Genomic DNA, 24,137 nt, shown 5'->3' on the forward strand with positions numbered 1-24,137 from the left:
ATTAGGCCCAGCACCGATCTGACCTCCAGTCCAAAAAAACAACCTTCCGATGCCATCCACTTCTTCCTACCATGAAGCCATTTCTGTATCCATTTAGCGAGCTGTCCCTGGATCCCATGCCATCCAATTTTCCGGAGTAGCCTTCCATGCGCAACCTTATTAAAGGCCATGCCAAAGTCCATGTAGACAACTAGCACTGCCCTCATCAACCTCCTTGGTTACTTCTTCAAAAAACTCAATCAACTTTGTGAGACATGATTTCCTAGTTATAAAACCATGCTGACTATTCCTAATCAACCCTTGTCCATCCAAATTCATGTAATTCTTACCCATCAGAATCGTTGTCAGTAACTTTCCTAACAAAGATGTTAGGCTTACTGGTGGTAAAGCAGATTTGATAGCAATTTTTAAAAGGCATTTAAGACAAGCATGGAATTGAAGAATACAGACCATGTTCAGGGATGTTAGTTAGTTTAGCATAATGGTCAGCACATACATGGTCTGAAGTGCCTGTTCCTGTGCTGCACTGTTCTATGTTCTATATTTTTGAGCAATTTTCCTCAAGAGGTCTGGTAGCAGCTTGATTCTAACTACCAACTATGGCTCTAATCCTGATCATTGACTCCACACCCACAGATCCCAAACCTGATTGTTAAACTCCCAATGTCTCTGATCCTGATCTGAACCTTCTTCACTCTTGCCCCAACTCAGTTAATCTATCCCCTCTGACTCTGATCATCATGACTCCCCCAAAAGAGAAATGGTATGCCTTGCTAATTCACTAAAACTTCGGGGGCTCTGGTTTGTAATGGTGGGCGCTGAACAATGACCATATGACATGCATATTATGGAACATTTCAATTTCTAGGGCAAAGAATTTTAAAAAAATGAAGCAAATCATTTTGAATTCCTTTGGTATAATTTGGCATAAAAGATTCTACTGATAGTTTTTAATGTAAAATTTTGATTATTTGTATAGCTATAAAACATGATATTGTGCCTTCATTTTGAAACCTTACATTCCAGATTAACTTTTATCCAGTAAAAAAACAGATTAAAGACGATGATGTAGCAAATATTTTGCGGAGCTACCGTTCTAGTGTCATTCATTTGAGTCTCCGGGAATGCAACAACATTGGTCGGGCCACCTTCAAAGGAATTAGTGAGTATATTTAACAGTTTTCATCTTTGCATATATATTTTTGTTTATACATGAAGTAGTATATTCTGCTTAAAGAAAGCCTTGCATTGTTGTAGCATCTTTCAAATCCTCCAAAGCACTCTGCATCATGTAATATAGAAAATGCAACAACCAACCAATATGTTTATGGCAAAACCACATAGTAAGAAATGTAATGCAGATCAAATAATCTGTTTCAATAATGTCAGTTTTAAAGGGTAAATGTAAATACACATGATTGAAGGACTTGCTGTATTGAAAAATCTCTTCCATGATGTTAAAATGTGTTCAACTAAAAACTTACAAATCTCTGAAATCTCGAAACAAAAACAGAAAATGCTGAAAATACTTCGGTCAGGCAACGTCTGTGGAGAGGGGAAGAAAGTTGACATTTTAAGCCAATGAACCCTAATCAGAACTAGAGACATGAAAAAAAAACAGCTTCATTCATAGTTGTAGAGAAAAATGGTGAAGAGAACATGGGGAATATCTCTGATAGAAAGGAGACTAAGGATGCCTATGTGACACAAAACCTTTGGTGCTTTCTAGTTACTAGATCAATGAAGGCAATTAGAGAGAGAAAAATATAAAACAGAATAATATGTGGAGCTGTGAGATGCAGATTCAGCAGTATCTGCAAATCTGAAATGTAAAAAAATACCGGAATTTACCAGAAGTTCAGGGTCACAAATCAACATTGTGAAACTAGATCATGTAATTCTTCAAGAGACACAGCTGACTTCCTGCTCATTTCTGTAATTTTCCAATAATTTTATGATTGTTATATAATGTGCAATTTGGGTATGGAATGTGAACATCATCAGCCAAAGTGACAGTCTTTGAAAGGAGGACTTTTAAAAATCAACCATATGGCTATGGGTCTGGAAACATACTCATAATCAGTCTGGGTAAGGACGGACAGAAAAAAATATTTTCCTAAAACATATTGGTCAGTCGGATGGAATGTCACAATAATCCAGTTGTGTCATGTTTACCATTACTGACACTATTTTAAAAAAAATCTCAATGTATTTAATTACTTCATTTAAATTTTCATTTGCCATGGTGAGAAGCCAACTAATGTTTCCCGATTATTAGTCCCTATCCATCAGTTCAGTAACAACAAATGTGCCACTATATCTGGGGTTAGCCAAATGATATCTGAATAATTGATGCTTTAGAAATAGTATGGCAGTCATGGGTTTGGGCGTTGCTATGCATGTTGCATAGATGGAATAAATATTAAACTGCTGGAAAGCCTAAGCAATTGGATTGCAGTATGGTCAGTTTGTTGGACGATCTTCTCCTCAAACATAGTGGATGCAAATGCTGAGAAATGTATCATGTGATGATGCCCACTGCGCACATTGTAGTATCTTTTTGTTTTGTGCAGCACTATTTGCCAATCGTCGTGGCTATCCCTCGAGGTCGAGGATGATGGTCTATGTTCCATTGTTTTTATGAACTCTCAGGTGGTTTATGAGTCCAATCCTGGCTTTGAAAGTTCTTCGGCATTCAGGGCTGGTAATTCCAGATGTCAGATTGGGCTTTGGTTGTTGCTGCCTCTCTTTCCGTTTACTTCTCTTTTCTTCTAATTCTGTGCATCTGTTGGCTCTGAAGGTCGCTGTTCCCTTTTGGAAGATGGTTAGCCAGAGTTTCCTGTCCTTGGCATTGGTTTTCCCAATTGTCGATGTCGATTTCACATTTCTTCATGCTGGCGTTTAAGGCATCTTTGAATCTCTTCCTTTGTCCGCCTCTTATGTTTGCCTTCTTTAAGCTGGGAGTAGAAGATTTGCTTTGCTAGACGCTCGTCTTCCATCCGAACAACATGACCGCTCCATCTTAGTTAGTTCTTGATGATGAAGGCTTCGAAGCTTGATGTTTTTGCTTCGTTCAGCACGCTGACATTGGTTCTTCTGCCTTCCCAGCTGATATTTAAACTGCTTCGAAGACATCGTTGATGGAATTTTTCAAGTCTTTTCAGATGGCGTCGGTATGTTGTCCAAGTTTATGATGCATACAGGAGTGTTGGAATCACCACTGCTTTGTACACTAACATTTTGGTGTCTGTTCGGATGTCACGATTTTGAAAGACTCTCGTTCGAAGACGTCCAAAAGCTGTTCCAGCACACTTAAGACAATGTTGGATCTCGTCATCAAGGTCGACATTGGAGGAGAGGTGACTTCCAAGGTACGGAAAGTGATCCACATTTTCCAGGGTTGTTTCACCAAGTTGAATTGACGGTTCTTTCCGATTTGTCTCAGTTGGCGACAATTGGTAGATAACCTGAGTCTTGGAGTCCAAGTTTTGTCTATGCACTGTTGCAGGCAGTCAGGATCTGTTGCAGATGATTTTCTGAGAGAGCTGCAACACAGTTGTCGTCTGCGTATTGGAACTCGATGAGGGAGCTCGTAGATGTCTTAGGGACTTGAGACGGGCAAGATTGAAAAGTCTGCCATCTGTTCTGTAGACGATTTCGATTCCTGGGGGTAGGTCGTCCTTGATGATGTGGATGGTTGTCACAATGAAGATGATGAACAGTGTTGGGGTAATCACGCATCCCGGTTTCACTCCTGATCTGACTTGAAACGGCTCACACTTGCTGTTGCTGTCATCATGGAGGAGTCTCAGGATTCAAATGTACTTTTCAGGACATCCATAAGTGGATAGGACAAGAGTTCCCTTGATACCGAGGCAAAGGCCTTTGTGAGGTCGATGAATGCCATGTACAAAGGTTGAAGTTGCTCACGACACTTTTCTTGTAGTTGACGCATTGTGAAGATCATGTCGGCTGTTCCACGTGATGGTCTAAAACCGGCTTGTGTTTCCGGCTAAAGGCTTGAGTCGGTTGTTCATGATGCGGGAGAGGACCTTGCATGCTGTTGCTAACAGGGAAATTCAACGATAGTTTCCGCAGTCAGATCGATCGCCTTTCCTTTTGTCTCTAAAGTCTCCTGGTACGTCTTCATTTATCCAGATCTTGATGAGAAGTCGATGCAGTTGGTAATGGAGCAGGTTACCTCCAATTTTTTTAGACCTTGGCTGGCATTCCGTCGAGTCCAGCTGCCTTGTTGTTTTTCAAGGTTTTGATTGCTTCCTTGATTTCTTCAAGTGATGGTATTGGCAAGAGAGTACCATCACTTGCCAATAACCACTATTCAAAGCACCCAAATAAGAATTGTAGTCTTCTTTTGGTCTATTTAATTATGGTAGAATTTTATTGCTTTTTTTTCATTGTGGAGATTTGATTGTCATACAACACAATTGAGTATTTGTGAATTTTAAAAAATGTACAGGGTGTTTGCGGGATGTATCCAGTTTATGTAAATTTTACCTCAATGTCCCTGTAATTACCTTTGTAATAATAATGATATAGGAAAAAGTCATGTGTTGTTCCCTAGGATTCAGTCATTTTTATGTTTTGTTTTCTCACTCCTTTGTTTGGTTAGCCGTGATAAGCCGGCATTTAGACAAACCAAGACAGACAAACACAATGAATTGCGCAACTCAATATATTAAAATGAAAACAAATTGCCCTGTTTACTATCTGCAATTTTGAAAATTATCCTGGGACAAGGAAAAGCAAGATTGGCAAAAATCATTGATGTTCCCAATGTGTTACATGCAGATAAGTGAGTTTTCTAGAATAGTAAAAAGGAAAGGGAAAATAACATACAGTAGACAACATTGTCAATGCAAAGGAATTGCAAAAACTCAGGCAGTACTAACATATAGCACTTAGGAACAAGTGGAGTAAATTAATGTACATGTGTTTAGCCAAATGTCTAAGAAAAAAAATGGAAACGTAAGTTAACACTTCTGCAGAAAATATTCAAATGCATCTCAGAAATTTGGCAGTATCCAGTGGTAGAAAAGAAACTAACGAAAGAATGTAATTTTTTTCTCGGATTTGTTGCTCATCAATGACTTCAAATTAGGGTTGACAGACTTATAAACTCCTTTTATGCAGCCAAATTTTGAAACCTCTGAAGATAGGCACAAAATGCTGGAGTAACTCAGTGGGTCAGTCAGCATCGCTGGAGAAAAGGAATAGGTGACGTTTCGGGTCGAGACTGCCTGTTTCAAATGATTATTTCATGTTACTTGATCCTTCCCAAAATCCTTTTCCGAGGCCCTCACCTGCCTTGATGCTGGCAAAAGGTTTAAGGTTATACTATGCTTAATCATTAAATTTTTATAGTATTTCCATTATTGACATAATTCACAAAAATCATTGTTTGACGAGGATGCGATTCTGTGGTAGACTGTCCAAGCAACTGATTTAGAGTTATAGATATAGCACTGTCCATGCTGACTATTAGGCACCTGTTTTTATTAATACCACATGTTTATTCTTCCCACATTCCTATCAACTCACACTAGGGGCAATTTACAGTGGCAAATTAAGTTAATGGCCCACATGTCTTTGGGATGTGGGAGAAAACTTACTCTGTCACAGGGGAAATGTGCAGACAGCAGACAGTAGGGTCAGGAGGGAACCCGCATCTCTGGTGTTGTGAAGCAGCGACTCTACCAGCTATACCACTGTGCTACTTTGGTTTGCAGATTTCTTTAATTTAGTAATGTTTGATGTACACTATAGTGCCATTAATTCTCCAGCTAATGTATCCTTGATATGTGAAGGAAAGAACTGCAGATAGACAATAGACAATAGGTGCAGGAGTAGGCCATTCGGCCCTTCGAGTCAGCACCGCCATTCAATGTGATCATGGCTGATCATCCACAATCAGTACCCCGTTCCTGCCCTCTCCCCATACCCCCTGACTCCGCTATCCTTAAGAGCTCTATCTAACTAGATGCTGGTTTAAATCGAAGATAGACACAAAATGCTGGAGTAACTCCAACATTTTGTGTAGATGCTGCCTGTCCCGCTAAGTTACTCCAGCGTTTTGTGTAGATGTTACCTGTCCTGCTGAGTTACTCCAGCCTTTTGTGTGATGCTGCCTGTCAATAGACAATAGGTGCAGGAGTAGGCCATTCGGCCCTTCGAGCCAGCACCGCCATTCAATGTTATCATGGTTGATCATTCACAATCAGCACCCCGTTCCTGCCTTCTCCCCATACCCCCTGACTCCACTATCCTTAAGAGCTCTATCTAGCTCTCTCTTGAATGCATTCAGAGAATTGGCCTCCACTGCCTTCTGAGGCAGAGAATTCCACAGATTCAAAACTCTCTGACTGAAAAAGATTTTCCTCATCTCCGTTCTAAATGTCCTACCCCTTATTCTTAAACTGTGGCCCCTGGTTCTGGACTCCCCCAACATTGGGAACATGTTTCCTGCCTCTAACGTGTCCAACCCCTTAATAATCTTATACGTTTTGATAAGATCCCCTCTCATCCTTCTAAATTCTAGTGCATACAAGCCTAGTCGCTCCAGTCTTTCAACATATGACAGTCCCGCCATTCCGGGAATTAACCTACTAAACCTACGCTTCACGCCCTCAATAGCAAGAATATCCTTCCTCAAATTTCCCGCTGAGTTACTCCAGCATTTGTGTCTACCTTGATATGTGAAGCTTTTTTTTGCTATTACAAATAGTATGCTATTCTTCATCCATCATACATTTCATACTTCTTCCATGCTATTTTGTCTCCATTTATAATTGGGCTTCATGACAATTTATTTTACATATCCTTCAAGTTTGGTTCAAAATGTAATTGAAAAAATCTCAGCAAACTATTCGCATTATTACAATAGACAATAGACAATAGACAATAGGTGCAGGAGTAGGCCATTCAGCCCTTCGAGCCAGCACCGCCATTCAATGCGATCATGGCTGATCACTCTCAATCAGTACCCCGTTCCTGCCTTCTCCCCATATCCCCTCACTCTGCTATCCTTAAGAGCTCTATCCAGCTCTCTCTTGAAAGCATCCAACGAACTGGCCTCCACTGCCCTCTGAGGCAGAGAATTCCACACCTTCACCACACTCTGATTGAAAAAGTTCTTCCTCATCTCCGTTCTAAATGGCCTACCCCTTATTCTTAAACTGTGGCCCCTTGTTCTGGACTCCCCCAACATTGGGAACATGTTTCCTGCCTCTAATGTGTCCAATCCCCTAATTATCTTGTATGTTTCAATAAGATCCCCCCTCATCCTTCTAAATTCCAGTGTATACAAGCCTAATTGCTCCAGCCTTTCAACATACGACAGTCCCGCCATTCCGGGAATTAACCTAGTGAACCTACGCTGCACGCCCTCAATAGCAAGAATATCCTTCCTCAAATTTGGAGACCAAAACTGTACACAGTACTCCAGGTGTGATCTCACCAGGGCCCGGTACAACTGTAAAAGGACCTCTTTGCTCCTATACTCAACTCCTCTTGTTATGAAGGCCAACATTCCATTGGCTTTCTTCATTGCCTGCTGTACCTGTATGCTTCCTTTCAGTGACTGATGCACTAGGACACCCAGATCTCGTTGAACATCCCCTCTTCCTAACTTGACACCATTCAGATAATAATCTGCCTTTCTATTCTTACTTCCAAAGTGAATAACCTCACACTTATCTACATTAAACTGCATCTGCCATGTATCCGCCCACTCACACAACCTGTCCAAGTCACCCTGCAGCCTTATTGCATCTTCCTCACAATTCACACTACCCCCCAGCTTAGTATCATCTGCAAATTTGCTAATGGTACTTTTAATCCCTTCATCTAAGTCATTAATGTATATCGTAAATAGCTGGGGTCCCAGCACTGAACCTTGCGGTACCCCACTGGTCACTGCCTGCCATTCCGAAAGGGACCCATTTATCCCCACTCTTTGCTTTCTGTCTGTCAACCAATTTTCTATCCATGTCAGTACCCTACCCCCAATACCATGTGCTCTAATTTTGCCCACTAATCTCCTATGTGGGACCTTGTCGAAGGCTTTCTGAAAGTCGAGGTACACCACATCCACCGACTCTCCCCTGTCAATTTTCCTAGTTACATCCTCAAAAAATTCCAGTAGATTTGTCAAGCATGATTTCCCCTTCGTAAATCCATGCTGACTCGGAATGATCCTGTTACCGCTATCCAAATACTCAGCAATTTCGTCTTTTATAATTGACTCCAGCATCTTCCCCACCACTGATGTCAGACTAACTGGTCTATAATTACCAGTTTTCTCTCTCCCTCCTTTCTTAAAAAGTGGGATAACATTTGCTATCCTCCAATCCACAGGAACTGATCCTGAATCTATAGAACATTACTAAACAGGATATGTTTATGTTTAAATGTTTCAAGATTCCTTTCTGTTTCTCTGCTTTTCATTTCTGTTTCTCTGCCATTTGCTAAATCCCTTGCTGTGATTGAGGTTGAAATACAGTTTTGGGAGTCTAGTGTCAGACATGCAAATGATATGTATGTCTGCATAGTGGAGCTGACTTTATTTAGAATCTCTTGTTAAGGAGATCAAGGAGTTTGAGTTCGATCTTCAAACACTTCAAATTTTCTTCAGGCAGCCAAAGCTGTACAAGTTCATGGAAAACACTGGTGAATCTCATCATTGAAGGCTACTTGGTTGAGAAGTAGTCTCTATTAAAACTGAGAGCGGTCCTCAATACCAGGCTCAATATTTTTGGTCTTGCAGTGGACCAATATTGTTGGATGGTGGTACTGTGCATTGTGAGAGCATGCTGACAAAGCACTGCTCAGGCTTTAGTAAACTATTTAACAATTGCTTGGAACAGTACAAACCAGTACATACACAATCTTTCATGTTGTGCTACAGCTTAATTGCTGAAGTTAAGTTGATTTTTGTTTTGGAGGCCACACAGTTGAGTAGTTCCCCATTAGTTCTGAAGATTTGTTCCATTTCTATGAGAGAGGTGAGGTGCGGCATTGTTGCAAAGATTGAAAACAGTGTGGGGACAATAATGCAGCTTTTCATGATATTGATCTGAACTGAGGTTGACTCGTTATGGTCTAATTGGTTAGAATTGTCCATGCCAATATGAAATAAACATAATATAAAGAAGAATTCCTATGGGCAGACAAAACTGAGGGGGGTGGCCACAGTCCCTCCCATTGACTGAATAAAGGCTTTATTGGAAAAAGCAATTTTAAAAAGTGCTTTGTGATGCTCTGTAATTCTCTTGGAATTTGTGTCTGGGGACAAACATATTATTTTCTGTTTTTATTTCAGATTTCTAGCATGTGCATTTTTGCTTTTGATATTGGAGTTTTAATAATAGCATTGCGAACCGTTAGTCGTGGAGAAGAGGAGCTGCGAGTTGCTCTTGCTTTACCCTCCCGTAAATGTTCAACTTGTGTTACCTTCAAAAAGGAGTGTTTATGGTTGTGCTGTGTCAGGTTTTCTTTTCAGGTCTTAAGGATACCAACATCATATCACTGGGGTGTTTTATGTAAGTTAGGATTCCTGAGCTTGCTTGAAGATCCTAATGCCACTTTAATCGCTTCTAGCTTCTATTTGAATGAATCATGTCTTGAATTATGCCTGTGTGTGCCATTTGTAGTGTGATTTACATAAATCTTTAACTGTCCAGGTAAATCTTGAAATTCAAATAAAAACTTGCAGATTCTGGAAATCTAAATTAAAAACAAAATGCTAGAAATACTCAGCAGTTTTGTGGCCACATCTGTGGAAGAGAAACAGTTAATGCTTCAAGTTGAGGACCCTTCATCAGAATCAGTTTAGTTTTAGTTTAGTTTAGAGATACAGTGTGGAAACAGGCCCTTCGGCCCACCGAGTCCGCACCGACCAGCAATCCATGCACATTAACACACACTAGGAACAATTTACACTTATATCAAGCCAATTAACCTACAAACCTGTAGGTTTTTGGAGTGTGGGAGGAAATCGAAGATCTCGGAGAAAACCCATGTGGTCATGGGGAGAACGTACAAACTCCGAACAGACAGCACCCGTACTCGGGATCGAACCTGGGTCTCTGGTGCTGCAAGCACTATAAGGCAGCAACTCTACTGTTGCGCCATCGTGCCGCCCCTAAATCAGTTGATTTAATCTAGCTGTTAATGTATTGCTGCCAGTTTTTAACAACTAGACATTATAAAGCAAACTAATGGATGATTATTGACTACTGGACTTCTTCAATAACGGTATTCTATAAACACCGATAAATCTACTATAAATGTCACTAGACCGGGTGATCAATGATTACCTCATTATTGCAGTACTAAATATTTATGAAAAACTTTCTTTAATAATAGGGACAAGTTCTGCTCATTTATATTGACTTATGTGGCCTCTCTCTACTTGGGTTCCTTCCAGTTTTAACATCTGTCGCTACTACAGTTGGCATAGAAAAATAGTGGAAAATAACCTTCAATGTTTCAAAATGTTAAACAGGGAAGAAAGCCTCTTTGGCGATCATATCATATATATATATACAGCGCGGAAACAGGCCTTTTCGGCCCACCAAGTCCGCACCGCCCAGCGATCCCAGCACATTAACACTATCCTACACCCACTAGGGACAATTTTTTACATTTACCCAGTCAATTAACCTACATACCTGTACGTCTTTGGAGTGTGGGAGGAAACCGAAGATCTCGGAGAAAACCCACGCAGGTCACGGGGAGGACGTACAAACTCCTTACAGTGCAGCACCCATAGTCAGGATCGAACCTGAGTCTCCGGCGCTGCATTCGCTGTAAAGCAGCAACTCTACCGCTGCGCTACCGTGCCGCCTGATGTTTGGAGAAAAATTAATGACAACAAAAAAAATTGCATTAAAACAAAATTGCAGATTAGGAATACAGGCTTTCCTTCTGCATTAATGCGAAGTGCACTTTTCAGATAGCATTCAGTGGTTAGAACTAAAAAACAGAAAGTAGCATTATTACGTGACCGAGAACTGAATGCCCGTTGTACAATTGACATCAAAGTTGTAGAAAAGTCAATAAAATGAAAATCCAAATAACACATTAAATTAAATGGCCTAAGACTAAATTGGCCTAATGGCCAAAAGGATAAAAATCCAAAATAATACAGAAATCCACCATAAACAAATCAATGCTAACGTTAACACATGGATGCCACATAATAGAAAATAGGAAGCAAGCAAGAACTGCACGGTAGGTACACAATAATTTTTACTCACTGCTTTATTTTTCTCAAGTAAAATGAATTAAAGTTACTCCTAATATATATTTACAGAGAATATCACTCAAAAACTATGCACATGTATATTTGAGATGGAGTGCATTGAAGGCTGTGGACCAGCTTTATAGTTTGCTTAGAATGTTCTGACCAAGTATCTGAAAAATGTCTAGTATTGATTTGGTGATGCTGAAGAGCTTTATCATTTCAGGTAAAATAGTAGTGGACACTGTCATGTCCATTAGCAATGGAAATCTATAACTTACAGATTTTCAGTTACTCTTTCAAAAATAATGTTTATGGTTAAATGCTTGTTTCATTTCAAACAAAAACTGGGACAAAGAGTAAGACAAATACATAAACGTAATCTAAGAGATCTGATTTGATCAATAACTGTATGACAATTTAATGAGGTTTTCTACAGTTTCTTTATATAGATATACAAAGATAAACAACGTAAAATTCTCAATGCTTGGTACAATCACATGACATCACAAACTAAAGAGCAATTAAAGGTTCTCATTGGCTAGAAAGCTTAATGCGCTTTGCTGGTGTATTCCTTATTTATGACTGCAATAGATTCTGCTTTCTTAATTATTACAAATAAGATACATGAAAATGCAGCTTACGATAAGATATAGTTATCATTTTTCTCAGTATTAACGTAATGCAGCTGTCTTACAAAAAGCTAGCAGGGATTCCTGAACGAGTTGGAATGTGTGTAATTTGATCCTTTTCTATAATGCTATAATATAAACCATATTGGTTAGGACAAAGTGATTTTAACATATGTAATGCCTGTATGAAATTTGGCTATATACTTACTCTATGTCATATTGGTAGGAAAAATGTGAAATATGTAAAGCTTTAACAAGTTAAGGTATTCTTCTAGTTTCTTCTTCTTCTAACTTATCAGAATCATAAGGATCAAAATCTGCTACTGCTTTTTCCTTGGGGCAACCTTCATAATATTTTTTGACATATTCCTGTACAGTCCAGCCCTTATATTCACTAGGCTCTTTACATTCAAGGCCTTCAAACTCAACAGTGTAGTGAACTTGCAGCCAATAGGCCAAGTAGTGGATCTGATAATCACACTTCCATGGATTTCCAGTAAGAACTATGTTCTCTATAAAATAGAGATGCTCCAAGACGCCATATTGAAAGTTGTATAAATAATTCTGAGATAGATCCAGCTCCTTCAGACGGAGAAGACCAACAAATGCAGCTGAAATTGAAAAAAAACACAATTACTTTTTCTTGGAAACTATTTCATATGATTCTTTAAAAATTTAATTGGTTTCAACAGCTTCATCAAACTGAAAAGTGATGTCATTTTTCAAAATTGTCCTGAAATGGCACAAAGTTTATAAGAATGGAACAACATTTTCAATTTATATTTGTTATTTATATGTTTGGGTCACAGACATTTTTCAAAATTTATCAAAGGTGATACGATGCATTTTTACCGTTACATAAATGGACACTATTTGGATTTTTTTTACACTTTTATACTCCAAAGAAAATTTCATTGTTTGCAGTCTCATAGTTCCATTTTTCTAAAACAGCATATTAACAATTGCATATACTTAGGAATGTTCTTACCAGAATGTATGTATGCTAATGCATTGTTGCTGAGATTTAATGTTTCTAATTTATGAAATTTCATGAAATTTTTGGCATTCAGTTGCTTGATTTTATTTCTGGAAAGATCAATTTCCCGAACGTCAGCAGGTATATCTGTGGGAACTTTGGCCAACTCTGTGGAAAGAATAAAAATAATGTTAAGGTAGAATTTTAAAAAGAAAATAGAGAGGATTAGAGATGAAAACACCACAGATGGGATAGAAAAGTATTTAAGGAATGGGAAACGAGGTGATAGGGTGGAAAGGAGAACGGATGGGTAAAAAAGAGTGGATAAATAAAGATCAGAGAAGGAGAGAACCAAAAAATTGATAAAATAGATCCAGGATCAAACTTCCAGGAGAAGTTTAGTGACAGAGAACGGAGGGAATTCAAGAGAAAGTGAAGAAATGCAGTTTGCACCTGCATATTTAAAATGGAATAGAAACATCCCATTTCGATTCCGTTAAATGTGTAATTGTTTACTCGCACATGAGTCATTCTACGCATTCTGCTGTTAATCTGGGCATTCATAATTTAAGAATGATAATTGTTCTCCGAGAAAGTCTTATACTTCATTTTGTCTTCAGTCCAACCTTTTTCTACTGTGCAACGTCTCTACAGTGTTTTCAAGAGAGTTAGATTTAGCTCTTCGGGCTAAAGGAATCAAGGGATATGAGGAAAAAGCAAGAACGGGGTACTGATTTTAGATGATCAGCCATGATCGTATTGAATGGCGGTGCTGGCTCGAAAGGCCGAATGGCCTATTCTTGCACCTATTTTTCTATGTTCCTATGTGGTCCCAGTGTTCTGTGTAGGTGCTGTGTGGTATTTGTGTTGCCAAATTTTGCAGAACATATTTTGCGTTGTAGGGCATCTTAGGGAATGACTCATAGTTTGCTTTTCCTGACATACAGAATAGTTGGTTGAATAAAATCCTCATGATTTCATGAGAACATTGCACTTGCCAAATACTACTTGCTACTATGTTTGTTATTTATAATTTGGCCCAATTCCCTCATAATGGGTAACTTCTTGCTGGCAATACCTGTGTTGTCTATTTTCTCTCATTCTCTGTGATAGAAGTGGTTGGTAATATGGTAGAAGACATGAATTTACTTCTTGATGAAAGCTGCCATTGCACTGGCTGATGTAAATGTTGATAGCCATCTATATTATATATATATATTTTTAACAGAAACTCAGATGTACTTTAGCTGAGCCATTTACAAGCATGTCTTCACAGGACTTACTGAGTGGCTCAGTGTTAGTAAGCTACTTTTGTGTGGCTCAATAGTGGCCGCTTCATTTTTAAATCAATATATTATGGATTAAAGTCCAGATTTAGAGGCAACGAGTGTATATTAGTGCAGTACTGACATAATGTTGCCTAGAGAGAGATGTTATATTGGACAGCAAACTTGATGATGGAGTTTGAGCTGAACCTGGCCACACAGTCATGTGTGTACAGGGAGTACAGTTGGGGGCTAAGGACGCAACCCTGGGGGGATCCTGTGTTCAGGGTGAGGGGGTTAGATTTATGTCTCCCCATCTTGACCACTTGGGGCCTGGCGGTGAGAAAGTCCACCGGCAGGGTGAACATGGGGCAGCGCCTTTCGGCCGCTCTCCTGCTGCTGAGCACCGCAATGGCCGCCTGGGCCGTGGTGAGTGGCTCCCTCTCCCCTTTCCTCCCCCCTTGACTGCCCCTGCTATCACAACGGGGACCCAACAGGTCGTTTAGTATACATTAAAAACAGAGGTGCCAGAGCACAGATCCCGGCAGAACACTGGTCACAGACCTCTAATCAGAATAATACCATTCCACCACAACCATCTGCCTTCTATGAGTAAGCCAGTTCTGAATCCAAACAACCAAATCATTGGTAATCCCATACATCTCAATCTTCTGGATCAGCCTACCATGAGGGATTTTCATCCACTGCCCTACCCTCATTGATCACCTTTGTTTCCTCCTCAAATAACATAATCTAGTTTGTAAGATGACGTGTTGCAGACAAAGCCATGCAAACTGTCTAATTAAACCCTCCTCTTCCAAAAGTAAGTTTTGATGATAGGTTTGAGTTGGGGGTCAAAAGGATGTCATCCTACTGAAAATGGCAAAGTGTCGGTGTCCAGAGATCTACGCAGGGTTCATTGTAGGGAACTAACAAGTAGGTAGATCATGGTTCAGGATATAGTTGACTGATTGGAAGCAGGAGTGAGGGAGCAGGGAGATAAGGGTCTCAACTGGGGTGCTTGTGTGCCTGAGGGAGAGCCAAATAAAGTGTATTACTTAGTGGGAATCTAGCTGTCTTGGACTTGTACCACCAACTTCATGGGCTAGAACCTGCCCAGGTTGATTCTTTTATGGCAATGCAAAAGCAAGCCTTGCAAGAATTAAAATGGCCTGCTTCTGAATCAATTAGACACATTATTCATGGGTCACACATCAATGAACGAGAATCTAGGAACTGGCATCCTGGTTTACTTCCAGTCTTCTCTGTGTCAGCAAGTCAGGCACGCACAGTAATCGGAAAGAAAACCAGCACAATTTACTGTAACTGCCCAATTTTCCTTGATGACTGATTTTTAATTGAAAATTAATCACACAATGAATGGTGGCAAAGTTTCTAGGCAATTTTTTTAAATGAGATGAAATCAATTCTATATTCTGATGGATATTAAAGTATTAGAAGAAAGCAGGGAAGGATTATAGTAGCCTGGCAAAGGTCCAGTCCTTTACTAAAGTCATTATTTATCTCAATGCTGCTCATTGATCCCGCTCAGCACAATTTGACACCTGCAGTTCTGATAGTGATTTAATTTCAAAATTAAGTAATTGGCTGTTGAACAATTTGTGCTGCATTGATATGATGGAGGTTGCTGAGTAAATGCAGGTTCTTTTCTTCTGTATAAAAATAATTCTATTTCTAAGAACTTTTTTTTCAACACATACCCCGAATGATTTATTTTGCAGGTATGAGATGAAATCTACTTTTATTTATTAGAGTCCCATTCCATATTTGCAGGCTTCATACATTGTGGTATGTTTAATATGAATAGTGCTGTTCATGGGTTGTCATGACTACTCCACAGTAAATAACTCAAGACCAATAATTAAATATTGTCCTTTATGGAGTATTCTATCTTGATAATATGCTCAATGAAGCTTTGCAATTTGCTAATGTTCAAAAACATTTGGTCTCACACCAATTAACCACAGGTCAGTGGTTAAGAATCTTTCCTGCCTTTCTGATAAGTTTTACAAACCTACACCTTTGCCATTGATTCTGTAACCCTATATGTATCTTCATCTCTGGTGCTGCTACTAATAGTAAACATTTTACTGTCCAGTATTCCATTTAATGCGAATGCAACGTAGCAAAAAGAAAGAAACAGCTGGAATTCCTCACCATTAGTAGGCTCTATGAAAAGAATATATAAAAGACAGTGGTGGTTTTTTAATAGAGATTCATACAGCAGCTCTATGACCCCAGGACCATCCGGGAAACGGAGAGTTTCCTGGACAAGACCTACAGTGAGGTTGTCACACCGAGGATACAGGAAGAGCGAAGGTGGGTGACAACGAGGAAGAGAAGTAAACATGGAGTGCAGGAGCCTCCGGTGGCTGTACCTATTAAAAACAGCTACACCCTCTTGGCAGCTGTCGAAGCGGATGACAAGCCAAGATTGAGTGATAGCCAGGGCTGCGACTCCAATCCTGGTGCTGAGGCTCAACGGGGAAGAGTAATGTCAGGCAGAGCCGTAGTGGTGGGGGACTCGATAGTCAGTGCGGAGATGAGATTCGGTGGCAGCAGGCGAGACTCCAGGATGATGTGTTGCCTCCCTGGTGTCAGGGTCCAGGACGTCTCAGAGTGGCTGCACAGCATCCTCAAGAGTGAAGGGTTGTTGTGCATGTTGGCACGAACGATATAGGTAAGAAGAGGAAGGAGGTTCTGCAACATGAGTTTACGGAATTGGGTAGAAGACTGAAAAGCAGGACCTGCAGGGTAGTAATTTCAGGATTGCTTCCACTACCTCATGTTAGTGAAGGTAAGAACAGGAAGATAGGGAAAATTAATGTGTGGCTGAGGAGTTGGTGCAGGGGGCAGGGATTTAGATTTCTGGATCATTGGGATCTCTTCTGGGGCACGGGTGACCTATACAAAACCTTAACTGTAGGGGAACCAACATCCTTGCGGGCAGGTTTGCTAATGCTACACGGGAGGTTTTAAACTAGATTGGCAGGGGAGTGGGATCTTGTACAGGACAGAGGCACGTAAGAGGCTAGAAGTTGGTATGGAGGGTGGTGTGGGAAAGGTTAGTGGACAGAATAGTCAGGTGAAAGGCGGAGAGCGAGGAAGGAGGGTTGGTTTAAACTGCACGTATTTTAATGCGTGGCTTGACGGGTAAGGCAGATGAGCTTAGGGCATGGATTGGTACGAGCGTGGACTGGGACGTTGAGGCCATGACTGAAAGCTGGTTAAGGGAGGGGCTGGAATGACGGCTCAAAGTTTCGGAGCTTCAGGAGAGACAGGGGTGAGGGAAAAAGAGGGGGGGGGGTTGCATTGGTGGTTAAGGAGGATGTCACAGCAGTGATCAGAAGTGACATTACAGACGGTTCGTCTAGTGAGGCTATATGGATGGAGCTGAGGAGCAAGAAAGAGATGGTCACCTTTTTGGGGGTGTACTAGAGACCCCCGAATAGTCAACAGGAATTAGAAGAACAAATATGGAAGGAGATTGCAGACAGCTGCAGCCCAAATAAGGTTGTTGTAAGGGATTTTAACTTTCCCAATATTGACTGGGGAAATCATAGTGTGAAGGGTTTAAATGGGGTTCAAAAGTATCCAGGAGAGTTTTCTTAAGCAGTATGTAGGGCCCCCCACACGTGAGAGGGCAACACTGGATCTAGTATTGGGAAATTGGGAAGGGCAAGTTAATAAAGTGTTTGTGGAGGAACCTTTTGGGACCAGTGACTGCAGTTCAATTAGGTTTAAGATAGTTATGGATAGGGACGAAGAGGGTCCAAGTGTTAAAATGCTCAACTGGGGTAAGGCCAACTTTGAGGGTATGAGAGAAGGTCTCGCTCAAGTTGACTGGAGCAGGTTATTTGAGGGGAAAGGAACATAGGCCAAGTGGGATGTTTTTAAAAGTGTGCTGGCGAAAGCTCAGGATATGTAGGTCACCGTTAGAGTGAAGGGCAAAGCAAGCAAACGTAAGGAAGCTTGGCTGACGAGGGAAATTGAGGCATTGTTCAAAAACAAGACGGATGCATGGGACAGGTATAGGCAGCTGGGATCATGTGCATTCTTGGAGGATTTTTGGGAACTAAGGAATAAACTGAAAAAGGAATTCAGAAGGGCAAAAAGGGGCCAGGAGATAGCTCTGGTGGGTAGCATTAAGGACAGTCCCAAAAGATTTTATAAATACCTAAGTAGAGAGAGAGTGGCACCTCTCAGGAATCAAAGCAGTCACCTCTGTGTGGAGCCACAGAAAATGGTCCTCAATGAGTATTTCCCCTCTGTATTTACCAAGGAGAAACACAGTAGGACGGAGGTACTTGGGGCAGTCAATGGAAGTGGCTTGAGAGCAGTCAGTGTTACCTTCAAAGAAGTACTGAAGATACTGTCATGTACGAAGGTAGACAAATCTCCAGGGCCTGATCAGGTATATCCAAGGACATTGCGGGAAACTAGAGAGGAAATTGCAGGAGCCCTGGTTGAAATTTACGAGTCGTCCTTATTTTTACTGTCATTCCAGGAGAGGCGCTGGAAGACTGGAGGGTGGGAAATGTTGTGCCTCTTTTCAAGAAGGTCTGCAGTGAAAATGCTGGGAACTATAGGCCGGTGAGCTTAACATCTATAGTTGGAAAGTTACTAGAGAGTATTCTGAGGGATGGGTTATACAGGTGTTTGGATGGGCAAGAGGTGATTAGGGATAGTCAGCATGATTTTGAATGTGGTAGGTCGTGTCTCACAAATCTGATTGATTCTTTTGAAGACGTGACCAAAAAGGTCTATGAGGACAGCTGTAGATGTTGTGCACATGAATTTCTGTAAGGCATTCGACAAGGTTCCATGTGGTAGGCTGCTCTAGAAGGTTTGATCACATGGGATCCAAGGAGAGATAGCTGAATGGATAGCAAATTGGTTCCATGGAAGGAAGCAGTGGGTGATGGTGGAAGGTTGCTTCTCAGACTGGAGGCCTGTAACTAGTTTAGTGGTGTGCCTCACGGTTCGGTGCTGGGCCCTTACTGTTTTTTATCTTCATCAATGATTTGGGTGAGAATGTACAGGGCAAGATTAGCAAGTTTGCTCATGATACAAAAGTGAGTGGTTTTGCAGATAGTGAAGATGGTTGTGAAAGATTGCAGCGGGATCTGGATCGATTGGCCAGGTGGGCGGAGGAATGGTTGATGGAATTTAATATAGAGAAGTGTAAGGTGTTGCATTTTGGGACGTTGAACAAGGGCAGGACCTACACCGTAAATGGTAGGCCTCTGGGTAGTGTTGTAGAGCAGAGGGATCTAGGACTACAGGTGCATGGTTCCTTGAAGATCGAGTTGCAGGTAAGATAAGGTGGTCAAAAAGGCTTATGGCACTTTGGCCTTAATCAGTCAGAGTATTGAGTATCGTTGGGAGATCATGTTGCAGTTGTATAAGACGTTGGTGAGACCGCATTTAGAATATTGTGTTCAGTTCTGGGCATGTTATAGGAAAGATATTGTCAAGCTTGAAAGGGTTCAGAAAAGATTTACGAGGATATTACCAGGACTAGAGGGTGTGAGCTATAGGAAGAGGTTGAGTAGGCTGGGTCTTTATTCCATGGAGCGCAGGAGGATGAGGGATATTCATAGAGAGGTGTACAAAGTCATGAGAGGAATAGATCGGGTAGATGCACAGTCTCTTGCCCAGAATAGGGGAATCGAGGACCAGAAGACCTAGGGTCAAGATGAAGGGGAAAAGATTTAATAGGAATTCGAGGGGTAACTTTCACACAAAGGGTGGTGGGTGTATGGAACAAGCTGCCAGAGGAGGTAGTTGAAGCTGGGACTATCCCATTGTTTAAGAAACAGATAGGTACATGGATAGAACAGGTTTTGAGGGATTTGGACCAAGCGCAGGCAAGTGGGACTAGTGTAGCTGGGACATTTTTGGCCAAAGTGGGCAAGTTGGGCCGAAGGGCCTGTTTTCATACTGTATCACTCGATGACTATGGCACTCTATGATCATTTTACACTCTATGATCAAAATAATTTAAAACCAAAACTTGTAACAGAGGATATGGAAAAGCTTGGCTTGACCTTACAGTGTCACTGAAGCACAAAATAGACTAAACTGCTTCCAGATCCCATCAATATAAGAAACAGGAGCAGAAGTAGAGAATTTGACTCTTAGAATCTACTCTGCCTTTAATTAAGATAATGGATCATGCCCACTTTCCTAAGTTAACCCCAGATCCCTCAATTCCTTTTGTTTACAAATATCCATCAATCTTTCTTGAACATATTCCATGATTGATCCTACAAGCCCTATTTACTAGAAAATTATATATGTTTTCAAACCTGAAAGAAGAAATTATCCTCATGGCATATCATTAAAGTTAACTGTTCAGACTGAGATGAATCTTACTTGTAGACTTCCCAGAGAGGGAAAAAAACATCCTTCAGTGTCTACATTTACACAACCCTTCATGATTTTTGTTTTTCAAAGAGATCTCTTTTTTCTAAACTCTCAGGAATATCAGGTTAATCTACTCAATAAATTCAATCGGCTTACTAGTAAACAACATTTATAATTAAAGGATTATTTCCATTGAACACTAAGCACAATTTGCAATTTACAGAAGCCAATTAATGTACAAACCTGTATGTCTTTTGGAGTGTAGGAGGAAACCGGAGCACCTAGAAAAAACCCACGCAGCTGTACAGACAGCATAAATAGTAGGCATCAAACCCAGGTCTCTGGCGCTGTAAGGTAGCAACTGTACTATGCCACCCTATATTTGAATCTTTTTAACCGTTTCAAATTATTGTAACATCTTCTGCTCTGAATAATGAACATTTAATATAGATCAAATTTTGTTTGGCCTCAAGTAGAAACTCTATAAAAAAGATTATTTACTATATCTCTGTTAAATAACTAATTTTTTTAATTCTCTTGTGATAAGAGGCATGCTGGCAAGGTCAGCATTTAATGCCCTTTCCTAATTGTCCTTGTAATTGGTAATAAGCTGACCAGGTTATTAAACTGCATAGATGGTAAAGGTTCATCATTTTCTAGAAACATAGCTCCAGCATGTTAACCTGATAATGCAGGAATTAAAGTATATTTATAATTGCATAATCCAGTTGCACAACCGCTTCTTGATGATATAGGTAAAATGTTTAGGAAGTACTGGCAAAGAAGCCTTGATAAGATATTGCAGAACATTGTGTAAATAATACACCCAGCAGCCATGAAATTCCAGTGATGGAGGGAATGAATGTGCGCGCTGGATGGAATGACATTCTAGGAGGTTGCTTTGACATGGAGAGTACAGAGTTTCTCTTACTGAGTTGCAGTCATTCTGGCAAGTCAGAGTATTCCATAATGATCTTGACTTATGCCTTGCAGATGATATAGAGGCTTTGTGGAGTCAGAAGCTGCATATTGAGCCTCTGACCTACGCTTGCAATCACATAATTTGTGTAGCTGAGACACTTAAATACCCCGTTAATATAACTTCCAGGATACTGATACGATCATTGAACTTGGGGAGCAGAGTTTGGACCAGCAGGTTAAACCTGTGAGGCAGTCCTTCCAACCAATAATTGCCATTAGGATTACCTAAACAGTGCAATGTTACACTCTTGAAGATCAGGAGGTATATTTTATTTATTTGGGGATGACTTCACTTCTCTTATCCACATTAATACCGAGGATGTAATGAAATTCGGATCCTGAATTTAAACTGACCATCACTCAACAGTAACTAAGTGTGCATGACAGGACCGTCAACGACAGTTATATTTCATAATTAAACATTACACACTTGAAATTCAGGAAAAGGATATTTGGTAAGAAAATGAAACTCAATAGCAGTGTCCTATTAACAACAGCATTTGATTGATAGCATTAGAATTAGTATGTTTCATGGATGATGATGAATAAGCCCATCTGAATAGATGCACAGCTCGACCCAGCTGATTGATTCCTCTTTGGTAACAAACTGAATGGATATTTCCATTATTGTAGTTCATTTCTCTAGTCCTTAGTCATTTACAAATAGACTTATTTTATATCAAAATGAATATACTAATCAGTTTTTGACAAAAAATGTAAATATTAGCAATGCCCAATTTAACTTCCTTATGACATGATTGAAATTACAGCAAACACTTATGTTAGGTATATGACAAATTTGTATTAACTAGCTGTATAATTCCTGTTAGTTTTAAGCATACAGACATTGTTTTTTTCTTCAATTGCTTGGCCTGGCTATGCAGCGTCAAAATAGTGCAAATGCTAGAAATGTGAAACAAAACAGAAAATGTTGGAATTACTAAGTAGATGAGAGAAAAATGTTAACATTTCAGGTCAATGATCGCTCGTTTTTGTTTTGATGAATGGTCGTTTTGAACATTAACTCTGTTTCTCTTCACAGATGTTCCATCTGCTGAGCATATTATCTCATTCAATCCTAGCTATTAAAACAAATCTCATCATTAAAGAAAATTATTTACTGATTCACAGAGACATTTTTGCTGCTGGAGCAAAATATAGAATGAATGAAGGCAAGGGATCTGGTGATGATGGATGAAATGAATTTAAAGTGTTGCTAGAAGGGTTATAATTCCTTTGCAGCCACAAGAAACTAGAAATACTAGATCATTGTGCAAAGAGCAATGTCTAGTTGCCCGATGTGGAGGAGATGGAGAAACTGCAAGAATCAGGGTGGGAGTAGGTGTAGTCATTATGTATCTGAAGAAACAGTAGTACCGACACATCTTCTCCCCCTCAAAATGCAGCTTGAATTTTGTCATATTATGGTCACTACCTCCGAGGGGTTCCTTTACCTTAAGATCCCTATTCAAATTTGGTTTGTTACACAATACCAAATCCAGGATTGCCTTTTCCCTAGTGGGCTCGACTACGTTGCTCTTAGAAGCCATGCTCTAATTATGATGAGTAACTAATATCCTTTGATGTGTGACTCATGCAGGATTATGTATTAATTGCTAATCTCCAGTGTTGCAGTGCTAATTTTTTAGGTGTCAGAGCTGACACTGGTGCCGGAGTGGCTGCTGTTAAATTCTTCGCTAGTTAAAATTCCCCGCTGTTTATTTTGGCTTTTTTTTTTACAGAGGTGCCGGAGCAGCGCTCCGGTGAGCTCCGGCAGCACTGCACCCTGCTAATCTCTACAAAGCTTCCACCATCAGATTTGTTGCGGTATTGGTATATCGGCATATTATCATTGTATTGCTTCAGGGTTTCAGTTATTGTTCTTTGAGCAACCTCAGAAATTATTGGTATGACTAATTTTGAACCATGGGAGAAGACAAAATCGCAAACTTAATTAATGTTTTGATATTCGGGAGGAACCACAGGCAAATTTACTTAGGCTCAGTGAACTTGACTGCAATAAGCAATACTGAGTTAATTGCAGATGTTATGCAGAAGGTCAGAAGTGTAGAATTAGGCCATTCGGCCCATCAAGTCTACTCTGTCATTCAACCATGGCTGATCTATCTCTCCCTCCTAACCCCATTCTCCTGCCGTCTCCCCATAACCTGTCACCCGTACTAATCAAGAATCTAGCTTGCCTTAAAAATATCCACTGACTTGACCTCCACAGCCTGTGGCAAAGAATTCCACAGATTCACCACCCTCTGACTAAAGAAATTCCTTCTCATCTCCTTCCTAAAGGGATGTTCCTAAAGATCCCCCCTCATTCTTCTAAGTACAGGCCCAGTGCCGACAAACGCTCATCATAGGTTAACCTACTCATTCCTGGGATCATTCTTATAAACCTCCTCGGATATGGTGCCCAAAATTGCTCAAAATACTCCAAATGTGGCCTTACCAGCGCCTTATAGAGCCTCGGCATTATATCCCTGTTTTTGTACATAAGCCTTCTTGAAATAAATGCTAGCATTGAGTTTGCATTCTTTACTACCATTCGACTTGCAGATGAACTTTTTGGGAATCCTGCACCAGCACTCCCAAGTCCCTTTGCATCTCTAATTTCTGGATTC

The 24,137-nt window shown here is 40.3% G+C and overlaps 2 protein-coding genes across 2 annotated transcripts in view; one reads left to right on the plus strand and one right to left on the minus strand.

Moving 5' to 3' along the window:
* Positions 1–24,137, plus strand: part of fbxl13 (F-box and leucine-rich repeat protein 13) — a 145,650-nt gene that overhangs the window by 37,138 nt on the left and 84,375 nt on the right. Inside the window, exon 10 of the mRNA XM_078419710.1 lies at positions 1,027–1,162. Coding sequence (XP_078275836.1) covers positions 1,027–1,162 — 136 coding nt within the window. The remainder of the gene's footprint in view (positions 1–1,026; positions 1,163–24,137) is intronic.
* The window catches only part of LOC144604890 (leucine-rich repeat-containing protein 17-like), a 45,110-nt gene continuing 32,252 nt past the window's right edge, over positions 11,280–24,137 (minus strand). The window contains exons 3-4 of the mRNA XM_078419708.1: positions 12,881–13,036; positions 11,280–12,503 (exon numbers count right to left, since the gene is read on the minus strand). Of these exons, the coding sequence (XP_078275834.1) occupies positions 12,151–12,503; positions 12,881–13,036 (509 nt within the window). The 3' untranslated portion in view covers positions 11,280–12,150. The remainder of the gene's footprint in view (positions 12,504–12,880; positions 13,037–24,137) is intronic.

Source organism: Rhinoraja longicauda, chromosome 23 (assembly GCF_053455715.1).
Source record: "Rhinoraja longicauda isolate Sanriku21f chromosome 23, sRhiLon1.1, whole genome shotgun sequence".
NCBI classification, from domain to species: domain Eukaryota; kingdom Metazoa; phylum Chordata; class Chondrichthyes; order Rajiformes; family Arhynchobatidae; genus Rhinoraja; species Rhinoraja longicauda.